The following is a 20,012-nucleotide window of genomic DNA, read 5'->3' on the forward strand; positions in this document are numbered from 1 at the left end:
GGTACCAGGCTGAGACCCTATCTGCCCCATGACTGTCTGCCAGAGTGGTGCATGCTGTAGTTATCTCCCGCTTGGACTACTGCAATGCGCTCTACGTAGGGCTACCTTTGAAGGTGACCGGAAACTACAACTAATCCAGAATGCAGCAGCTAGACTGGTGACTGGGAGCGGCTGCCAAGACACATAACACTGGTCTTGAAAGATCTATTGGCTCCCAGTATGTTTCCGAGCAGAATTCAAAGTGTTGGTGCTAACCTTTAAAGCCCTAAACGGCCTCGGTCCAGTATATCTGAAGCAGCATCTCCACCCCCATCGATCTACCCGACACTGAGGTCCAGCGCCTAGGGCCTTCTGGCGGTTCCCTCATTGAGAAGCCAAGCTACAGGAACCAGATGGAGGGCACCCACCCTGTGGAATACCCTCCCACCAGATGTCAAAGAGAACAACAACTACCAGACTTTTAGAAGACATCTTAAGGCAGCCCTGTTTAGAGAAGCTTTAAATGTCTGATGTATTATTGTATTTTAATATTGTGTTGGAAGCTGCCCAGAGTGGCTGGGGAGGCCCAGCCAGATGGGCGGGGTATAAATAATAAATTATTATTATAAGAGTCCAGCATCCTGTTTTCACGTGACCAGCCAGGAAGCCTGCAAGCTGAACATGAGAGCAACAGCACTCTGCCCACCTGCACATCCAAGCAACTGGCATTCAGAGTTGTGCTGCCTCCGAGTGGAGGTGGAATGCATCCATATTGGCAAGCAGCCATCGATCACAGTTTAAGAAGCCCAATCCTATGAAGAGTTAAGCACACCTAAAGCCTTTGAGTCCAGTGGCCTTAAAGGTAAAGGGACCCCTGACTGTTAGGTCCAGTCACGGACGACTCTGGGGTTGTGGTGCTCATCTTGCTTTACTGGCCGAGGGAGCCGGCGTACAGCTTCCGGGTCATGTGGCCAGCATGACTAAGCCACTTCTGGTGAACCAGAGCAGCGCACAGAAATTAGGCGTACCTAATTGTTCTGCACAGTGGGACACGGGTGGCGCTGTGCTCTAAACCACACAGCCTAGGACTTGCTGATCAGAAGGTGCAGTTCGAATCCCGTGATGGGGTGAGCTCCCATTGTTCGGTCCCAGCTCCTGCCCTCCTAGCAGTTTGAAAGCATGTCAAAGTGTAAGTATATAAATAGGTACCACTCCGGCGGGAAGGTAAACGGTGTTTCCATGTGCTGCTCTGGTTTGCCAGAAGCGGCTTGGTCATGCTGGCCACATGACCCAGAAGCTGTACACTGGCTCCCTCCGCCAGTAAAGCGAGATGAGTGCTGCAACCCCAGACTCCTCGGGTCAGGGGTACCTTTTCCTTTTTAATAGCTCTGCATAGGATCAGGCTGTTCATATGCAAAGTGTGGTCCTTGTCTCTTTCGTCCAATATTATGTCTTCTTTCACAGATGGGGAAAAAGAGTGTCTGAGAAAGGATGACCTGCCCACAGGGAGGCCAGGTAGCAAGTTCATGGCACACGTGACATTTGAATCAAGGCCTGCACTGCCTGCCAAACTTAGGCTGCTGCATATTAACATTTAACATCTATTTTAAATTGTTTAAAATGCTTTTCATTTGTTTCTTCATCTTCACTCTTCTCCCAAGGAGCTTGAAGTGTTGGGGGCTCACAACCCTGGAGGGTAGGGTAGAGCAGGCTGCATGGTAGTAATTTCACCAAAGCAAGGCCCACGGGTATTTGAACCTGGATTTATAACGTCCAAATTCTTGGCACCGGCAACTGGCTATTATCGATCAGACTCGAGTATAGATTAGCAAGCCGATTTTACAGAAAAGAAAGAAAGTGGGTTCCTGACTTTTTAATCGGGGAAAAAAAACACTTTGCCTATATAGAGGTAGCAGCGGGAGTTGCTTCAGTTCGCGCACAGTATTTCATATATATTGCAAGCCACGAGGAGCAAACTCCGGAAAGTTGTTGCGTCGTTGCTTTTCCCCTTTCCTCGCGTCTTGCACAACAAGCAGAATTTAAGGACGTCCGCGATTTCTTCGCCTCTCCGCGAGTTCCTGCGGTGATCGCCAAAGGCTGAGAGCGCTGGTTTAAAAAAAAAAAAAAAGTTCTCTTGCTTTCCACCTTAAGGACGTCCCGGGACTCGACCAAAAGTTGGGCGCGTTGGGGGCGGGGGCGGTGGTTGTCAGAACGAAAAACAGCGACCGCCAGGAAATGAGTAAGCTAGAAAGTGATCGTCGTAGTAACGCCAGCTTCGTAGCCAGAGAGGAACGAGCGTGGAGGATGCTGAGAGAAACGGGAAGGAGCTCCGACTGAGCCCTTTGTCCGCCTAAACTTATCCAGCATGAAAGCCGCGTGAAAAAGTCCGGCGTAGGAAAGGAGAGATCCGTGTTAACCGTTTAGGGTCATACAAGAAGTTTGCAGGACGCTGTAAGTACGAAGTTTAGCACATTCTGCCGCTAAAAGATGGCCATGCAATATATTGCTTTGGTGCGTGTGTTTGTGTCTTTGTGTCTGAAAACGCGGTTCCAGGTTTGAGCCCGTGTTGCTTGTCGAGGAGTGCGCTGCACCTCCATCTTCGCCGACCGGGGGATGCGAGTCTTACCCCCCTCGCCTTGCCCGCTTCCGCCCTCCCCTTCTGCTGCGCGCAGCCCCCGGAGGTCGCCTCCTCGTGAGGAAGGGCCAGCAAGGCGGAGCTGCTCCGAGGGTCTGCGAGAGGTATGCCGTTGTGGCCTTAACAAGAGGAAGTTGGCTTGTAGTGAGCAGGGTAACATCTTTCTTAGTTACTTGAGAAATGAGAGCGGAAGAGGCGCATCAAGCATGGCAGGGGAGAAAAAGCACCATTTAAAGACATACTGTGTCTCTTTCCCAACCCCGCACTTCCCCCACGAAAATAACTTCGTTTTTGTAGCTTGCTGCTGTGTGTTGGTGCATCCTTTGTTAGACATACGTTGGCATGCCTGGGTTGTATTAAATACATTTGCTTTAAAGTAAGCCCTGCTGACTTCTGCTTCACTTAATATTACAGAGATATGGTCGTGGGGGTAGCCAGGATTTTTGTTTGAGATTCTATCCCCCCTAACAAAAGGTCTCCCCCCCCTTTGCTGTGTTTTTTATGGGGGGGGGCAGCTACACCCATGGAGTGCTTAGGATCAAGGCCTTGAACATGTCATTGACTTGTTAGTTTCTTGGCTTCCCAGTCATGCAGCCTTTGATTTGCTTATTCAGAAAGTAAGGGCTGCCATCAGGTGGTAAATGATATACCGGTAAGCATTACAGGACAAAGAATAAAGGATGTGTGAGTTAAATAACACTGACTTTGTTCTATCCATCAGACCTGCAGTAGGGACTGCTCATATCCAATTTAGCTTCTCATCAGGTAGGTACAGTACCATAAGGACCTAATGCTTGGAACTAATTTATTTACAGTGTTTATATGCTGCCCAATAGGACTGGCCTCTGGCTGACTTATAATAATAAACCATTACAATGCAATTCCAATCAATAAAACAATAACAAGTAGCATAAAAATGTCAGTGGCAGCCAGAAAAAAGTATAATAAGATGCACTGTGTCACTAAGAGAGCACAGTAGCTCTACAGTTCAGAGGATTAAGAGTGTCCAGATGTAACAGAGCCTATGAGAATTAATGATTTTCACCTGGTGCTGAAAACGGGAAAAAGCAGCAGGTAAGCCTCCCTGGGGAGGGCATTTAACAACTTGAAAGACTTGGGCAGCAATCCTGCATACACTTATTTGGAAGTGAGCAGCACTGAGCTCAGTAGCACTTGTTTCTGAGTAAATATGCATAAGGATGGGCTACCAGACTCATTTAATTCTACTGCTTTGGATAATACAATGCTACTTCTGACTAGAAGGGGATTGGAGTATTAAGTCTCAATGGCTACTAGTCACAAGTGGCCTCTGGTTCAGAGGAGCATACCATTCAATGCCAGTTGCCAGGGAGAACAGTGCGAGAGTGCTGTTGCGTTTAGGCCGTTCTTGTGGGCTTCCCAAAATTATCTGCTTGGCCATGGGGGGGGATGCTGATGGTTTAAATATGATTTTCAGCAATTTTTCCACTGGCCAGCAGCACAACTAGTGCTTGCAAAGGCCTTATGATTATTGGTGGAAGCACCTGATAGAAACATTAGAAGCAGAAATTAGAGGAAACTATCCACTAGGGTATCCAAAGAAAGGGCTCAATGAAATATTACACTATATTTTGCATATTTGGCTTGACCCACTCACTGCTGAATTGAAAATATACCTGATGCAACTCTGAGAAAAGATAGGGTGTGTGCCTGTAGCTCTGTCTATTATATACGTGCAACAAATGCTTGCCTGTAACTGTGTGTGTGACCATAAAGTAAAAAAAAATTGCCCAGCTGCATAGTTTCCATTTAGGTTTTTAATAGCGGAGTTCTCCTGAAAGGTAGACATTCCAGTTCTAGGTTGGGAACTGGCACAGTTTGGGTGTGGCATGGGCAGGGATGCAGCTGTGTATGAGGATGCCTGGCCCATGTGCTGCCAGAAGCAGTAGGTGCCAGCTCAGCTGTATACGCAAAAGCCCTGGCCCACATTTTTTTAGCAGAGAAGCAGGATGTGAGGTACCGGTAAATGGGAAAGAATGGAGCAATGTGCAACAAAAAAACAGATACATGAGGAAAAGAACCACATTTTTGGAACCTTGCACAACATTAACTTAGTGGAACTGGTGTAAACTTTGAATAATATGCACATTAACTGTGTCTACTTCTGTCAACCGTGCGACACCTTTCTGAGGCACATGTTGCAGTCCAATTGGCAGTAATCTAGTGCAGTTTGAACCAACTTGTTCAGCACTTTGGACAGTTTTGGAGAAAATATTTTGAGTTGTGGATTGATGCTGTTTTGCAAGTTTATGTAAACATTTGCATACATGTAGAGATGGCTCATCTAGGCCCCTTCTGCAATATACATTAAAAGCAATACAGTGGTACCTCGGGTTACAAACGCTTCGGGTTACAAACTCTGCTAACCCGGAAGTAGTTACCTCGGGTTGCGAACTTTGCCCCAGGATGAGAACGGAAATTGTGCGGCCTTGGCGCAGCAGTAGGCCCCATTAGCGAAAGCGCACCTCAGGTTAAGAATGGTTTCGGGTTAAGAACGGACCTGTGGAACAAATTAAGTTCATAACCTGAGGTACCGCTGTATTATACCACTTTAAACAGTCATGGCTGCCCCCTGGAATTCTGGGAACTGTAGTGTGTTATGGGTGCTGAGAGTTGTTAGGAAACACCAACTCCCCTCAAAGAGCTACAATGTCCAGAGTTCCCTAGGAAACAGGATTGACTGTTAAAGAGAATTGTAGCTCTGTAAGGCGAATAGGGGCCTCCTAACAACTCTCAGCAAAATCTTTTCTTCATTGAGAATTACTATCTTCCTGAGGATAAGGTCAGCAACCTAAAGTTCAGATTCTGCAAGAACAGTGGTATTTGGACCAGTCTCCCCAAACGATTTAATAGACACAGTTGGCAGAATCTGCACCTTGTCAGGACAACAACCAAAGCTCTTCCATCTCAGTAGTAGGAAAGGTAACAGCTCATGCAAAAGGCAGAAAATGGTTGCAGGCAAACCTGGTATGAACATTATTATAGCTTTGTTCATTCCTGCCACCTACTGCATGTTGGTTGTGGCTGGCAGGAACTATACTTCAAAACAGCTGGAGGGCACCAGGGTGGCAAAAATACCCTTTAGGCCTACCGATGCTCTAATCATGTGAAGTGTTTGGCTATCAGATGTCTACCCTCATGAAAGGGGTAAGATTACATTACTTCCTGCTAGGGCTTTCACCTGATCAAAGACATATTCATTGATTGAATTTGTTGATTAAATGTATTAAATCTGCACAAGTTTGAACATGGCTAAAACGACAGTATTGAGGAAAAGGAGTGCTTTCTTTGTTTTTAATGAGGTATGCATGTATCACAGGAGGCAGCATTTTAGAAGTGGGTATCTGATACTATGTGGGAGTGAAAGGGGAAAGCCTCCTTCCTGCCCTCTGCAATTTTCCAACCCTTTGTAGTAAACGAATCAACTCGGGGAGATTTTTAAAATGTTTTGCCCAATAATTGGGGACACTCCTTCATCAAACAATGCAACCTATTAATAATGCCAACCTACTTAATCAGTGAAAGGTTGCAGCTCAGCTCAGCGAAGAGGAGCTCAAATGTACCAAGCAAGAAGTTTATTAAATAACTGTGTACAACAGGGCTTCTTCCTTTGGCCACTTCTCTGGCTTCTAGCTCTGCCTCTTGCTGGGGCTGACCTCGAATTTGATATGGGAAGTGACCTTAAGGAGGGGTGCGGAGCCTCCGGCTCAGGGCTAAACTGGCCCATGGCTGTTTTGGGAGAGCACACATTCATCCTCCTCACACTTTATGTTATGCATAATGTCAGATATGGGGCAGATAAGGGCAGGTTTTCAAAGGAATAACTGGGAGCTTAAGGTGGGCTCAGCAGTGCCCTGGCACTTGGGAACCCCACAAGGGATTTTGACAAGTGGATGGGATGAACACCTGTCAGTCATGTGAGATGATTGGCAGGTTGATGCCATGCTCACCTGTCAGATCTTGACCCCTAAGAAGACCCAATCCTGATAAGCATTGGCCCATGGAGCCAGAAAGTTATCCACTCTGCCTTTAAGTGTGGCGTTGAATTCAGCTAAGTTGTGCTAGCAGAGGCCAACATAAAGTGCCCTGCTAGCGCAATGGGCTTTCCTCCCTTACTCCACCCACTCCCCAAATCAGGTATGGTTGGGAGAACCTCAAGAAGAGCACTCTGGGGCAGGGAGATAGCTTTGTCTGGCAAGGAGAAATGCTGATGGCATGATCTCCTTAGTGCTATGTTGAATTCCACCCATAATCATATCCTTAGAGATGGGTTCTCCCCCTGCTCCTGGTCTTTGATTCAGACTCCTAACTGGAAACTGCCCAACTCTGCTTTTTGACATCTGGAACAGTATTGCCATTCTAAACAGAACATATAGACGTGAAGAGTGTCTCTGTGTCACTGTGAGGCCCCGGAGTCATGGTGCATCATTTCCATGGTTCTGCAAATTAGCCTTCTAATGGGAGAAGAAGCCTTCCATTTGGCTATTCTACAAAGCAATTCTTTGTTGCCTCCTGGTTACAAACCAAGCAACCATTTTTGCTTACCACAGTTGTGTCTCAGATGAGTAATGTGTTGGCCAATTGCCTTGTATTTGGTGGATCTGCCATGGAGACACATGGCATGGCCCTTCTAATATTTTCTGCTGCTTCTAGAAGGAAGAGGGTGAGTGATATTTACCTAAATTTAAATTATAGACAGATCTAAAGTTTCTGGTAATATTGGGGCACCCAAGCTGCGCCTCTGCACAGTGCCTCTTCAGTTGTTGCACCGCAGCTCCCATAATTTCTTTTTGCTTTTAACTTCTTTTAAAACTTTTTATTAGGGAATTGTTTGGTTTTATGTTTTTATATTGTTGTGGACTGCTGTGATACATTTCATGATGCAGCGGTATATAAATCTTTATAGAAAGAAAGCAAGAAAGTTATATTGGTATTCTTCACTTTGTGATGAAAGTGGGTGGAATGCTTTGGTGAGTCACCCCACTGTCTATTCTTGTACTCTTTATTCTCTGCCTCTGTTTAATGTATGTGATGCAGAAACTCAGCTCTCCCTCTGGAAACTGCATGTGGTGTTAACAGTACATGTTTTATTTTAGTATCTTTACTACTGGCAAATTCATTGTTCATAAGGGGCTTTCACTTTCTTCATCTCTTACAAACAGGAAAGGAAAAGCAAATGTCTATCAGGTGTGAACTATTGATTTCACGTGAACTGTTTCCCAAACTCCTCCCCATCATTGCAGTCATTTGTGGGAGTCTGTCTTTCATTTATGGCAAGACCCTTGACGATTTAAATTGTAGAGGTCAGTTTCTGGAGTACGCTTTGGTCCCTTCAAGGGTCTTGACACAAAAAGGGAAATCTGGTGACATTCTGATGCATTTCTAAAAATTCTGTCTCATTGCTGGTGTAACTTTTCTCATCTTCAAAATCTATAGCAAGAGCTTTAATTTATTCTTCTACCTGGATATAAATCAAACAGACTAGAGAAGGAGTACCTTTTAACAGGCTTAAAGCAGTGTCTTCTGACACAGTCCAGCGACCAGGTAAAATAAAACTAGAAGCAATACAATTGAGCAAATCAACTGTAAATGGTTGAAACATAAGGTTATTAAGGTATGGTCATGCAGCCTGCTAGTCTTTTCACACTTTGAATATTACACTTTATAGCTTCTTATGGGCACTGTTTATTCCTGTTAAGGAAAATTCCAGGGTGAGCTGGGCTGTTGAGTATCCTCACACCCCGGAATTTTCCTTAACATTCCCAATCAACTATTGAGTTCCTGGTGTTAAATCTTTTTCATCGTATGAGAACTTGAAAGGGATCGAAACAAAATAGAAAATTCTTTCCAGTAGCACCTTAGAGACCAGCTGAGTTTGTTCTTGGTATGAGCTTTCGTGTGCATGCACACTTCTTCAGATACGATAAGTGTGCATCTTCTTCAGATAAGTGTGCATGCACACGAAAGCTCATACCAAGAACAAACTCAGCTGGTCTGTAAGGTGCTACTGGAAAGAATTTTCTATTTTGTTTCGACTATGGCAGACCAGCACGGCTACCCACCTGTAATTGAAAGGGATCGTTTTTGGGTTGACATATTTCAAAAAGTGAAAGTCCGGACATAAAACGTTTTTTTGAGGGGTGGCCACTGCCTTCGACCACAATATTCCGGGTATGTTCGTATGTATGGCAACCTGTAGCAGGTTGGTATCTGTAGCAGTTACGTTGTTGGCTCTGGAGCTGCTATTGAACAGAGATGCCTGAGGGTTCAGCCCTTTTTATCTGTGATTTGAGATAGATGTTGTAAGCTGCTATGAATGCCATGTTTTGACCACGCAGCCTGTAAATGACTGCATATCCCTAGTGGTACAAACAAAACTTCTCTTAAGTTGTCTGAAGGATGAGGAAACATTTGAGTTCTTGTTTACTTTTATACCTAGATCTAATTCTTGTCCCTTTCTTAGTAATTGGTGAGTGTCCAAGTGGGGAAGCTTTTGGTCCAGGAGTGCATTTTGTCACCATGCATTCTCACCGCTTTCTGCCAAGTTTTCTCCACTTCCTCCTTTTGTTTTGACAACTTCCTGTTCCAAGGCATGATCCGAGGGCACATGATGCAGCTACTTTGCTGAAGCAAATCAGGTCTGGATCTGGCTGGTCAGTGTCTAGATGGTAGACTGCCCTGGAAACCCACCTGTCGAGCCTTGAGTTCCATGATGAAAGAAAGGTGGGGGATAGATAGATAGATAGATAGATAGATAGATAGATAGAATTGCTGGTAGGAGAAAGGAGAATGGCAAGTGGTTGTATAAAGGAAACCATAGTTACTGCTGGAAACAGGACATTCAGGCATACAGGGGTACCCATACAGCCCTACCTTTGTTTCAGTCCATAGAACGAATGGGGTAGGACTGTCTCTCTGCCTTCAAAAAATGACAAAAGTGCCAAGAATGACTCATGTGACAAATAGGTAACTGGGCAAATATTTCAGTAGAGCAATTGGATTGGTTCCAGAAGCAGCTGATTTGAATAAAAGTATTTGCCTTATTGACCAAGAGAAAAATCACTTAAAGCCTGGCAATAATTTTACGATAATAACCCAGTACATCGTTTGTGCGCAAAAGCTTCCCAGCCCAGTTTTCCTGTTGGATATATAGGGATTTTTAGTCCTATTGAAATACTGCAGTAAAATTGCTGTATGAGAATCTTGTGGGATCTGCTGGTCCTGGGTCTTACATATTGTTCCCTTGCTGATAGGAATGCATCTGGCCAGTGGAAGGAATGTCAAAAACTATGTGTAGTGCTCTTGTATTGACTAGGATTGTTATTGCGTATTGGCCCTTCCATAGGCATTGTTATTTTAGGGAGTCCCTAAAAGCAATTGTCATGAGGCAATGTGATCAAATGAACTTCTGCTGATGCTGCTTTTAAGCTTCTTGTTGAACACCAGAGCAACTTTCATAATATTGTAGCACAGTCCTCAAGCGATAATTAAAAAAGCAGAATGTTATTTTTAATGCATGTAGTTGTGCCTATAAAACCTCATGACCGAGAAGTGCTGAATTAGATTTAGCTGGGTGCTAAGGTGGCACTGTGGGTTAAACCACTGAGCCTAGGGCTTGCCGATCAGTAGGTTGGCGGTTCGAATCCCCGAGACGGGCTGAGCTCCCATTGCTTGGTCCCAGCTCCTGCCAACCTAGCAGTTCGAAAGCACGAAGTGCAAGTAGATAAATAGGTACCTCTGTGGTGGGAAGGTAAACAGCGTTTCCGTGCACTGCTCTGGTTCACCAGAAGCGGCTTAATCATGCTGGCCACATGACCCGGAAGCTGTATGCTGGCTCCCTCGGCCAATAAAACGAGATGAGCGCCACAACCCCAGAGTTGTCCACGACTGGACCTAATGGTCAGGGGTCCCTTTACCTTTAAGATCTTCTTCAGTACAGCATATTTTAAAGACAATTTAGAACAAGATACTGGGTTCAGATAAAACTGGTTGAGAATAACTTTGGTTGTGCAATTTGTTCAGCTATTTTTCAGGAGAAAAAGTGGGTCGTCTTCCCTTCAGGAATACTACACTGCTTCTGTTTGCTTTGTACAGGAAATGTCCTTAGGCTGTTAAACAATATGTCACTCCTATTGTTTTCTGAAAGAACAAATACTTGACCCTGTCTCCATTTGGATTGCCAGGCATTTGTGCTCTGGTAAAGGAGGAGCCACTTTGAACATCACACAGGAAAAACGTCAGGATTTCCATGAAAATTATTTACGCTTAATAATTGAAAGGGAGGTCCTTTCCAGAAGTTATCAGCACGCATGCTGGAAAGAGTGGCCAGTGCTGGCTATGTGACTGACTGCTCTGGCAAAAGCAGAATGTTGCTAGTATTTGTGATCAGTGGCAGCATTTTGAGATACATGGCAAAACTAAAGTTTTCTTTTGAATTTTCACAAAGCTATCTGGAGATGTCCGATCTGCTGTGTACCTATTCCTAATTGGTAGCTTAAAAAGCCACATTAATGGAGAAGGGCAATCGCCTCATTATTGCCATTTTTGGCATAGGTAGCACAGGACCCATCAAAAAGAGTGTTCATAGTGGGAAGCAGAAATGGGCATTTCGCATTTTTCTTCTGCTTCATCCCCAGGTCTAGTCTGACACCCAAAAGGCTGGTAGAGGAAGTACTGATGCACTGGACCCATAGCCAACAGGATCCCCAGACTCCTTTTGAAGCCTAATGTGCAGCTACCCTTCTAAGAAGTTTCTGTGAGATGAGCCAGTCTGGCTGTTCCTTCCTGTGGTGGGCTCTTCTGAGATCAGATACTCCATAGAATTTAATTTCTGGAAATCCCTCTGGCACCGTTGCTGACATCAGAAATGAAATTGGCAAAGATGTTCCTGGCCATAGAGATAATGTGATACAAAAAGCTTCCTTTGCTTTATTTCTGCATAGTGGCCTGCTGTTAAAGGCATAGGAACACTGTGTATGCTGTGGCAGTGGCAATCCTAGATAGCCTCCAATCTTGGTGGAACACCAAAAACGCTGTGAAAATGCTTTTTTTTAAAAAAAGTTTTCAAAAAATATATATTGAATTTGCCATAGCTCACCATCGCCATCTGGTGTCACATTTTTATATTGCACTTTACAACATACCTAAAATGTTTTATTTGCCACTGTATAGCTGAGTCCCTAGAAAAACATGGCCAGAGAAACTAAGAATCAGAATATGTAAGAACACAAAGGAGAGTACAAGGAATGTTGAGGCAATATTTGCTACTTTAAAAGATGTGGTGGAATTCAGTATCGTTCTAAGGAGATTGTTCTCTCAGCACAAGCGTTTATGCTTGCGTGATGAAACGACCTCCCCATTTCACCCCTGCCCTGTCATCAGTTAATACAGGGATAAAATCTTAGCACAAATCCCTCCTCAAGCAGAATCAGCTAAATAGTTAACCTTTGGCAGTACGCACAGGCATTTTGCTTTGATTTTAAAGTAAAACCTTGTATTGGACCATATGGCATTCGCTGAATAATTTTAAATTCAGCATTTCAACACTACCAAGAGTGAATGCCATTGTTGTAGGCATGCTTAGAGATAAATACCATGTTAAAATGGATGGAAATTGATTGTGTAAATGAAGACCACAAAATATAAATTGCTTTTCCTTTGCTGTAGCCTCTGCACCCTTTACTCTCTTATGTGTAGCAATCTTCTTTGCTGATCATCTTCCTAAGGTGGAGTGTCCTAATCTTTTAAACTTTCATCATATCACATAAGCTGTTTCATGATAGCGGGGGGTCGCTAGAATTCATAGATGATCCATTATTATAGCAAGAGCTTTGAAGAGACAGCAGGTGTAACTGAAACAACTGCCTATACAGTATATATAGTTAAACGTGTGTGAGCTACAGTTTGTCAAGACAGATTGGCCTGATTCATATTGTTAAACTATACCATAATTTAACATTTCATGCATGAGCCTTCTCCTTCCCTCACCTCCAAAGTGTCCACAGATCAGAAGTGTTTGCAGTTTCTCGTAAATTAAATAAAAATTAAATAAACGTTTACCATCCCAACCAGAGCCCAATTCCTATAAGAATCCGCTGCATTGAAATGTCACAGAAGGAAATATCCTTTTGGTGCTAAAAAGAAGAGTGTTCAGAACCTCTTTGGAGGAGCTTATCCCTGTGTTTGAGTTCCTGCAAATGTTGCCCCTCTCAAAGTTGAGTGCATTACTAACTTTGTGGGTTAGTGGGGGTGAGGTCGGTTGGCGATGTTTCTATTTTACTTAATGTACGTGTGGGGTTTTGTGTCAGCGTCGCTTGTGCAGGTTCTCTTTGCTATTCACTTGTGTTCCTTTGGTGCTGAGAGAGGTTGGGGGTTGGCCTAGGGTGTGGTTGTTCATTTGTGATTGGTTGTGGTGAACTTTGTTTTCATGTATGAGTGGGGTGGGTGGATGTTTTGGATCAGGTTAGCCATTCCCCCCCTCCACCTCTTTCCCCCTTTTCTTCCTAATGTAACACTAATGTCTCAACAAATGAAACTGGCCTGTAGAGAATGTAATTTGAAAAAAAGATACATTGCACATACTTTTGTAAACCAAGAAATCTTTAATAAAAATACATTTAAAATTATTTTTTTACTAACTTTGTGGGGGTAACGAAAATCTGGGAGAAGGGAAGTTGGGGAACTTTGGCTTCTATCTTTATAGGCCCAAACAAGTCCAGAAGGCATTTTCCTCTTTCATAATTGGCAACACAATGAAAGCGAAGCAGTTTAATCACTCGATAACAGAAGCCAGGTAAACACCCCCTGGAGGGGTTATGTCAGAGCTGCTCTGCTCTTTTTTCTTTCTTCTCTCTACACTACCCATTGAAGTAGACATGCAAAGTGGTGTTGGTGACGCCCTTGTTCCATCTGATGTTGCTAACCAGCTGGTGTGCACAGGTAGGGTGGGAAAGCATGTATAAATATTAATAAAAGCTTTGTGTGTTTGTCAGGGCCGGGATTATGGTTGTTATGCATCTAATCTTCTCACATACGCAAGAAGCGCGGCCACACCTTTCAGCCCCGAGGTGAATGCTGCTGGAGCACTAAGATCAACCAGCATAGCTTGCTTCTCACCAAAATGGCAGGTCTCTTAAGGAAAAACCTTCAGGCATGTGGGTCTTGCTATGATCTCGACTTGTGGCATCTCTTCCCACCGGTTCCCGAAAAGCTTGCTAGATTGCCCACCCTTGCTTTGAAAGGAGCATGTTGGCGGTGTTGCTTGTTTTCCATGTAGCTTTTATACATAGAAATAGATGTCATGCACACATACTTCATATAAAATCTGCTTGTTGGTTTCCCCCCCTTTTGTCTCTGTATTATGCCCTGCTGAACCAATTTTAAATCACTCTTTTGTTCATGAACTGTGGCCTCCAGTTTACTGTAGAAGAAGCCATGCCCATTTGATCAGGTAAGGGACTGGGGCATGCCCCTAATGAGCGCCGCCTGTTATCTTGTTGCTGTCAAGTGTCTTCCCTGCTCACTTCCATGTCAGAGGCGCCTGCAGTTAGTGTTTCAAGACCAAAGCCCAGTTGCTGGCAACCCGCCATGCTATATTTGAATCTCAAAACATACAAGCTGTTCTCTAAAAATACAGAGCCAAAAAAGGAACTCTGTGGCACTTCCTGAAGATCTCTTGCAAACAGATGAAGGCACCTTGTGGCTTATTTTTAAACAACCTCGGTGGGATTTGGGTTTGGAAAATAACTATTTCCTCCTCTCTCTCTCTCTCTCTCTCTCTTTTTTTTTTTTGTTAAATAGGATATATTTAATTTTATATGGATGCCTTCTAATTGAAGTATTACCTAAGAGTTTAAGATAATAAACACTTTTTTTTTAACCATTCATGGTCCTCCCCCATTGCCTCTTCTAAACAAAGGAGCCCTAATACTCTTGGCTGTTCCTTGTAGGAAATACGTTCTTTGCATGGCTGCTTCCGCTATGCAGCAGGGTATAGCAAGGAAATATATGAAGGCAGGTATTTGGTGTTTGAATGGTGCATCAAGACTTTTGAAAGCGGAGGTAGCTAACCTGATGTCCTCCAGATGTTTTGGACTACTGTACAATGCCCATCATCCCTGGACATTAGCTATGCTGGCTGGAGGCTGATTAGAGTTGAAGTCCAAAACAACTGGAGGGCACCAGGTTGGCTACCCTCATTCTAAAGTGTTTGTCTTAGCAGAGGGGGATTTTTTTCTGGCTTCAGGCAACAAAATATATTGGGGCAGACCTGGTTCTATGCGCTTAATAACCATTTGCTTCTCTCATCGTATACCCCTTACAACACCCCTATGCTGGTTTCTAAGCCCCTCTTGGAATTTGCACAGCTTCCCCATCTGATCTTTCTGCCCTTGTCTCTCAACAAGCCCTTTCCCATTGATTGTCACTCCTTCCAACTCTTCCACCCGTAGTGTAGTGGCAAATCCAGAAGTTCAGGGTCCCTTCATGACAGTCACAGCCATGCTCCTTCGAAGATTATACAATAATCTTGTAATTATACTGTAATAATAATTAGGGATGCAAATCTGGTTTTTCTCTAACAGGGACTGCAGAAACAGGTTTATCTACCAGTACCCCCTCTAGGGCTATTACCAATCATGGGTGGTGGGTTGAATTCCACACTGTGCAGGGTGTTGTCCAACAGCAGTACTTAATTAAAAAAATCTGGCAGATTTTTGTGTGGTTTTGTGGTTGTGTTCTTGCTTTTAGAGAATCTGTGTTTGATGAGGTTTAGCTTTCCTTTTGGAGAGTGGTGTGCTGGAAAAAAATGACAATTTTCTAATAATGTGCAAATGACGGCCATGTGAACACCTGCTACTGCAGATCCAGCATCTCAGGGAGAAACAGCAATAAACTATTGATCCATCTTCCAGTAATAGTTTTTAACCACCCCACAACCACCAATCAAATGCATACTCAACCGCAGTAGGGTCAACTCCCATGTTAGATAGATGGACAAACAGTTTAATTTTGTAAAAGCCCCCATTAATGAAGTGTTGTTGATTGTGTTGCCAATGAGATTGATACGTTTCTAACTGACAGAATTGAATGTGGTGCTTCAACAGTTGCTTATAGGTGGGAAGGTTTTCACTCCTCTGTCATATGTATGCGGTTCACTTGTAAATATAAAGGCCTTGCTTTACGGCCATACCCAATCTGGTTGCTATGGTAGCTAACTGCCAGGATTGAGGGCAAGGTGGCAGCTGGTAAGGTAGTGAAAGATCCAGTCTTTAAAAATTACAAAGAGGTGGCTATGCCGTAGCCCCCCAATGAAACCAAGCCAGTTGATGCTACCTAGTGATGAAAATGTGTCTGGACAGAAGGGCTCCTTACCTGGCTTCTCAAACCCATCCTCTTAAAAATCTCTGAACAGCATCCATGTTCTCTTTTCTCATGATTGTGGTGGAGCAACAGTAATGTGCTCTGTTGTGGGAATACTTAAAATACTGATCCTTCTTTATTGCTAAAGTAGCAAAAAAATTCATTGTATATTGATTGATTTATAGGGTAGGGTAGGCACCAGGTTGGGGAAGACTGGTTTAGGCTTTAGAGAGGGATATGCGAAGAAGGGTTCCTGCAGTGATGTCAACAGACAGGCTATATACCTGTATTTGGTGTCATACATGCTACAGTGAAACGACAATCTTTCCTGATCCTCTCTCCTTTCTCGGTTTTCCTAAAGTTTTTATCTGTGTTTGCATCCACATCTACATTCTTCATTATTTTTTGCAACCGTCTCCCTTAGGTGCACTCTCATTTTGGGATGTGCACAGGCTGCTAAACATATAATGGACACCTAGATGGGAAATCAATTTGCAAAACAAAAGAAACTTCATCTAAAAGATAAAAGCTGCGATCCTAACCCCATTTACTTGTAGGCCACTTACTGAGTAGGACTTACTGAGTAGACATGGCATGGATTGTTCTTATTAGTTAGGCTGGTGTGCTCTGATACTGCAGAGGGGCAAATCTTTGAATCACATTCGTTTACAGGCTAGAAGGGAATAATTATAGGCTCCTGGTAGCTGTGGGAACAGGATGGGTGCACATCAGCACTGTGGAAATATTAAATGGAGCCCTTTTGGAGTCAGAATTACCATCTGCTTCCTCTCACTGTTCACATTATGCAGGATTTATATTTGGGGAGGGCCGCAGTGGCAGCCCCCGCTTACCTGTGACTCCTTCCATCACATGACTAATTTCTATACCTGCCACGGAGCTGGGTCTTTAGATCCCCTCTCCCCACACACATTGGGCTCCATGCTATTGCCATACAGTGATGGCATGGTATATGCTACACCATGAACAGAATTCCTCCTCAAATAAAATCCTGCAACGGCAGTAGCTAGGGCTTTTCTGGGATCCCAGGAATCACTATGGCGCCATGATGTTGGCTGTAGGGACAGCCTCTGATAGTGGCTGACTTCAAGGAACAGAGCATCCTATGGACCACAGCACTCTAGGGCAGGCATCCCCAAACTTTGCCCTCCAGATGTTTTGGGACTACAGCTCCCATGATCCCTAGCTAACAGGACCAGTGGTCAGGGATGGTGGTGGGAATTGTAGTCCCAAAACATCTGGAGGGCCGAGTTTGGGGGTGCCTACTCTAGAGGCATGATCCACAGACCATGTGCATAAGGGAACACAGATTATTCAGGCAAAACAAGTGTTCATAATAAAGTAATTAGATGTGTTACACACCCACCCTTCACTAATAAGAAATCAATTTCATTTCTCTCTTTGCCACATACTCCTGAAAACACAGCCTTGCTATATGCTGACCCTTAACAATATCTTCTTAGGAAAATATAACTGCTTTCTATGGGAAGTATTCAAGTAATGTTTTGTGCTTTGAGATTTTATTACAATCAAGCAGTAAATAAATATTGTGACATAAATAAGGATTAGTGCTGCATCAATTGAGATTTTCCCCCTCCTTCCCCCACTATCCCCAGATCTGCTCCAGAGGGTTGGAGGAAACCCCAGCACAGAGTTAGGGGGTGTGCAGGGAAGAAATATTTGCAGACAGAATCTTAGTGCTATCACCGCATTGAATACAACCCTGTATCTGAAAGTTTGCAGATATTTCTTGTGTTCCTGTTCGTTTGTTTTTGTCCACTAAGCCAAGAATTCATCTGATTTCCTTGTGTGCATGTGCAGATCTAAACACAACTGACTGTTTCTGTTTCTCTACCTCTTCCTCACAGGAAAGTTTTTGCCATGCCAGCAGGAATCTTCCGGGTGTGCCTGGTGGTTATCACGGCTATCATCAACCACCCCCTCCTCTTCCCAAAGGAAAATGTCACTGTTCTTGAAAACACACAGGAAGTCATCCAGAAGATGAAAGAGCGGGAGGAGAACCTGAGACTGGAGCAGCTTAAACTGGAGCAGGAGATTGCCATGCAGGAGACCTTAACAAAGCCTTCAGTGAAGGCTGCAGAGACAGAGGAGCAATACAATCACAATCCCCTCTCTTGGAATTTCTGGACTGCTTTGTCCATGGTGGTTTTCCTTCTGATTGAGTTCTGGCGGCAGGACTACAAGGAAGGGACTTGGCAGAATTATGCCAATGAGGAGGATGAAATTAGTGTCCTTGGGAAAGCGCTCAAGGGAGTCGTCCTGCCAGACAATGCCACATTGGCCAACTTCTATGAAAAATGCCTCCAGATTGTGACCAGTGATATCGCCAGAAACCGAGAGCTTGTGGAAGGCTTTGCAGATGACTTGCTGGAAGCCCTGAGAAGTGTGTGTAACCGAGATGCAGACATGGAAGTGGAAGAATCCATAGGAGTCGGGAGCATGTATGAGAACTGGAGAGCTCACAAGCCCTTAGCTTGTGACTTCATTGTCCCTTTTACCCCTCCGGAGCCATATTGTTTCCAGTTAGAAAGCTGGTGTTTGGAAGAAACCGTCTCCCCAGACAAACAAGGTTATGGGATGATAAAGATCTTGCGGGCGGATGAGAACTCAACAGGATGTATCTGTGACAAGACAAAGCTCGGGGAAGACCTGCTGTGTCTTCTTCACAGCAAAATGAACCAAGCTAGGCAGAACCAACATATGGAGGACCTCCTTTGTTACAAGGACACTCGATACCTTGATTCTGACCAGGTTATGACGTGGTTCCAGCTTGCTCTTACTAAGGCATGGAACAAAATTTCACACAAGTACGAGTTCAACCTCACTTTCAATCTCCTGGATGCGCCTGGGGCTCTAAAAATCAAGTTTCGATCTGGAAAGACCATTACTTTCAACCTCACCCCGGTGGTACAATATGCTGATTCTGATGTATATTTCATCTCCCATTTCCCATGCGGTAGCCTGGCAGAGGGCCCCTCTTCCAGCATTCACTGGCTTCTCACATTTGCAGTATATGAGAAGAGATACATCCAGTTTATTTCCAAAACTCTGCCTGCCAACTCCTGCCACCTCAGCTGCCTCCAGATTCTGTCCTTCCTTCATGGAAAGCAGTGCAGTCTAACAGGAGCAAGCAGCCTTACAAACTACCACTTGAAAACAGTGATGCTACATTTACTACAGACGCTTCCTTGTGCAGGCTGGGCTTCTACACAGCTGCAAGCCAGACTGCAAGACATGCTCAAATTTTTAGAGAAAAGCTTGCAGGAAAAGAGGCTTTACCACTTTTTTGTTGGGAACAGGAACATGCCAGAGGAACTGGGTATCCCCATAGAGTTCCAAAAGGCAGAACCTCTGAACCTTTTCCGCCTCTTTGTATTGCAACGAGGCGCTTACAGAAAGACTATGGACACGTTTCATGAGATGCTAAAGAACACAGCAGCTTTAATAAATGAATATGCCATGCATGTTCCCAATGGACGAGTGACCTCACTGCATAAAGAACACCTGTAGCCAAACCTCTGGGAATTAAAATATGAACAGATCTCCCCCATTGGGAGCAAACTGCTTTATATGCTCACATAACTCCAAAGATTGGTAGAATGGAGATACTTTTCTCATTTTCTTCCCAATGTTGTTGGCTGATATTTATGCAGCTCTTAATGTTTAAACTGTTGTGTATAAAGTTTGTTGTAAATAGTTTAAGCAAAAGAGGTATCTAATTTATTCCTATATCGACATTACAGACCTTGGGATTTGGTAGAGTCTGTGTGGTTTGTTTATGTGAAGATGGAGATAGTGACAGCTCTGCAAAAGGAGTCCTTGTAGGAAAGAAAACATAGTTTGAAAATTGGTGATAGATGTTCGGCCATGTACTTCACAAATGATCAAACATCCACTGTGAAGGGAATTACTTTATTTTGTCCTAAACTGTTAAGCAAATGCAAAAATAGGTTGCAGAAAT

At 44.0% G+C, this 20,012-nt stretch overlaps 1 protein-coding gene across 2 annotated transcripts; it reads left to right on the forward strand.

The window, feature by feature from the left end:
* The first annotated feature begins 2,161 nt into the window (after positions 1–2,161).
* On the forward strand, positions 2,162–19,810 carry ITPRIP (inositol 1,4,5-trisphosphate receptor interacting protein). Of its 2 annotated transcripts, none has more exons than XM_033149725.1 (2): positions 2,162–2,430; positions 17,899–19,810. In XM_033149725.1, the coding sequence occupies exon 2, from the start codon at positions 17,912–17,914 to the stop codon at positions 19,559–19,561; it is 1,650 nt and encodes a 549-aa protein (XP_033005616.1). In that variant the 5' UTR covers positions 2,162–2,430; positions 17,899–17,911; the 3' UTR covers positions 19,562–19,810. The 2 variants fall into 2 exon arrangements, with proteins under 2 accessions (XP_033005616.1, XP_033005614.1); XM_033149723.1 differs by lacking the exon at positions 2,162–2,430 and adding an exon at positions 13,356–13,445.
* Positions 19,811–20,012: the final 202 nt, after the last annotated feature.

This window comes from Lacerta agilis, chromosome 5 (genome assembly GCF_009819535.1).
Source record: "Lacerta agilis isolate rLacAgi1 chromosome 5, rLacAgi1.pri, whole genome shotgun sequence".
NCBI lineage: Eukaryota > Metazoa > Chordata > Lepidosauria > Squamata > Lacertidae > Lacerta > Lacerta agilis.

Excerpts from the sequence above, each read along its gene's own strand:
- ITPRIP (XM_033149723.1), top strand. The coding sequence starts at position 13,405 with ATGAAAGCGAAGCAGTTTAATCACTCGATAACAGAAGCCAG. Across the intron at positions 13,446-17,898 it reads CACTCGATAACAGAAGCCAG|GAAAGTTTTTGCCATGCCAG; the intron begins GTAAACACCCCC and ends TCTTCCTCACAG.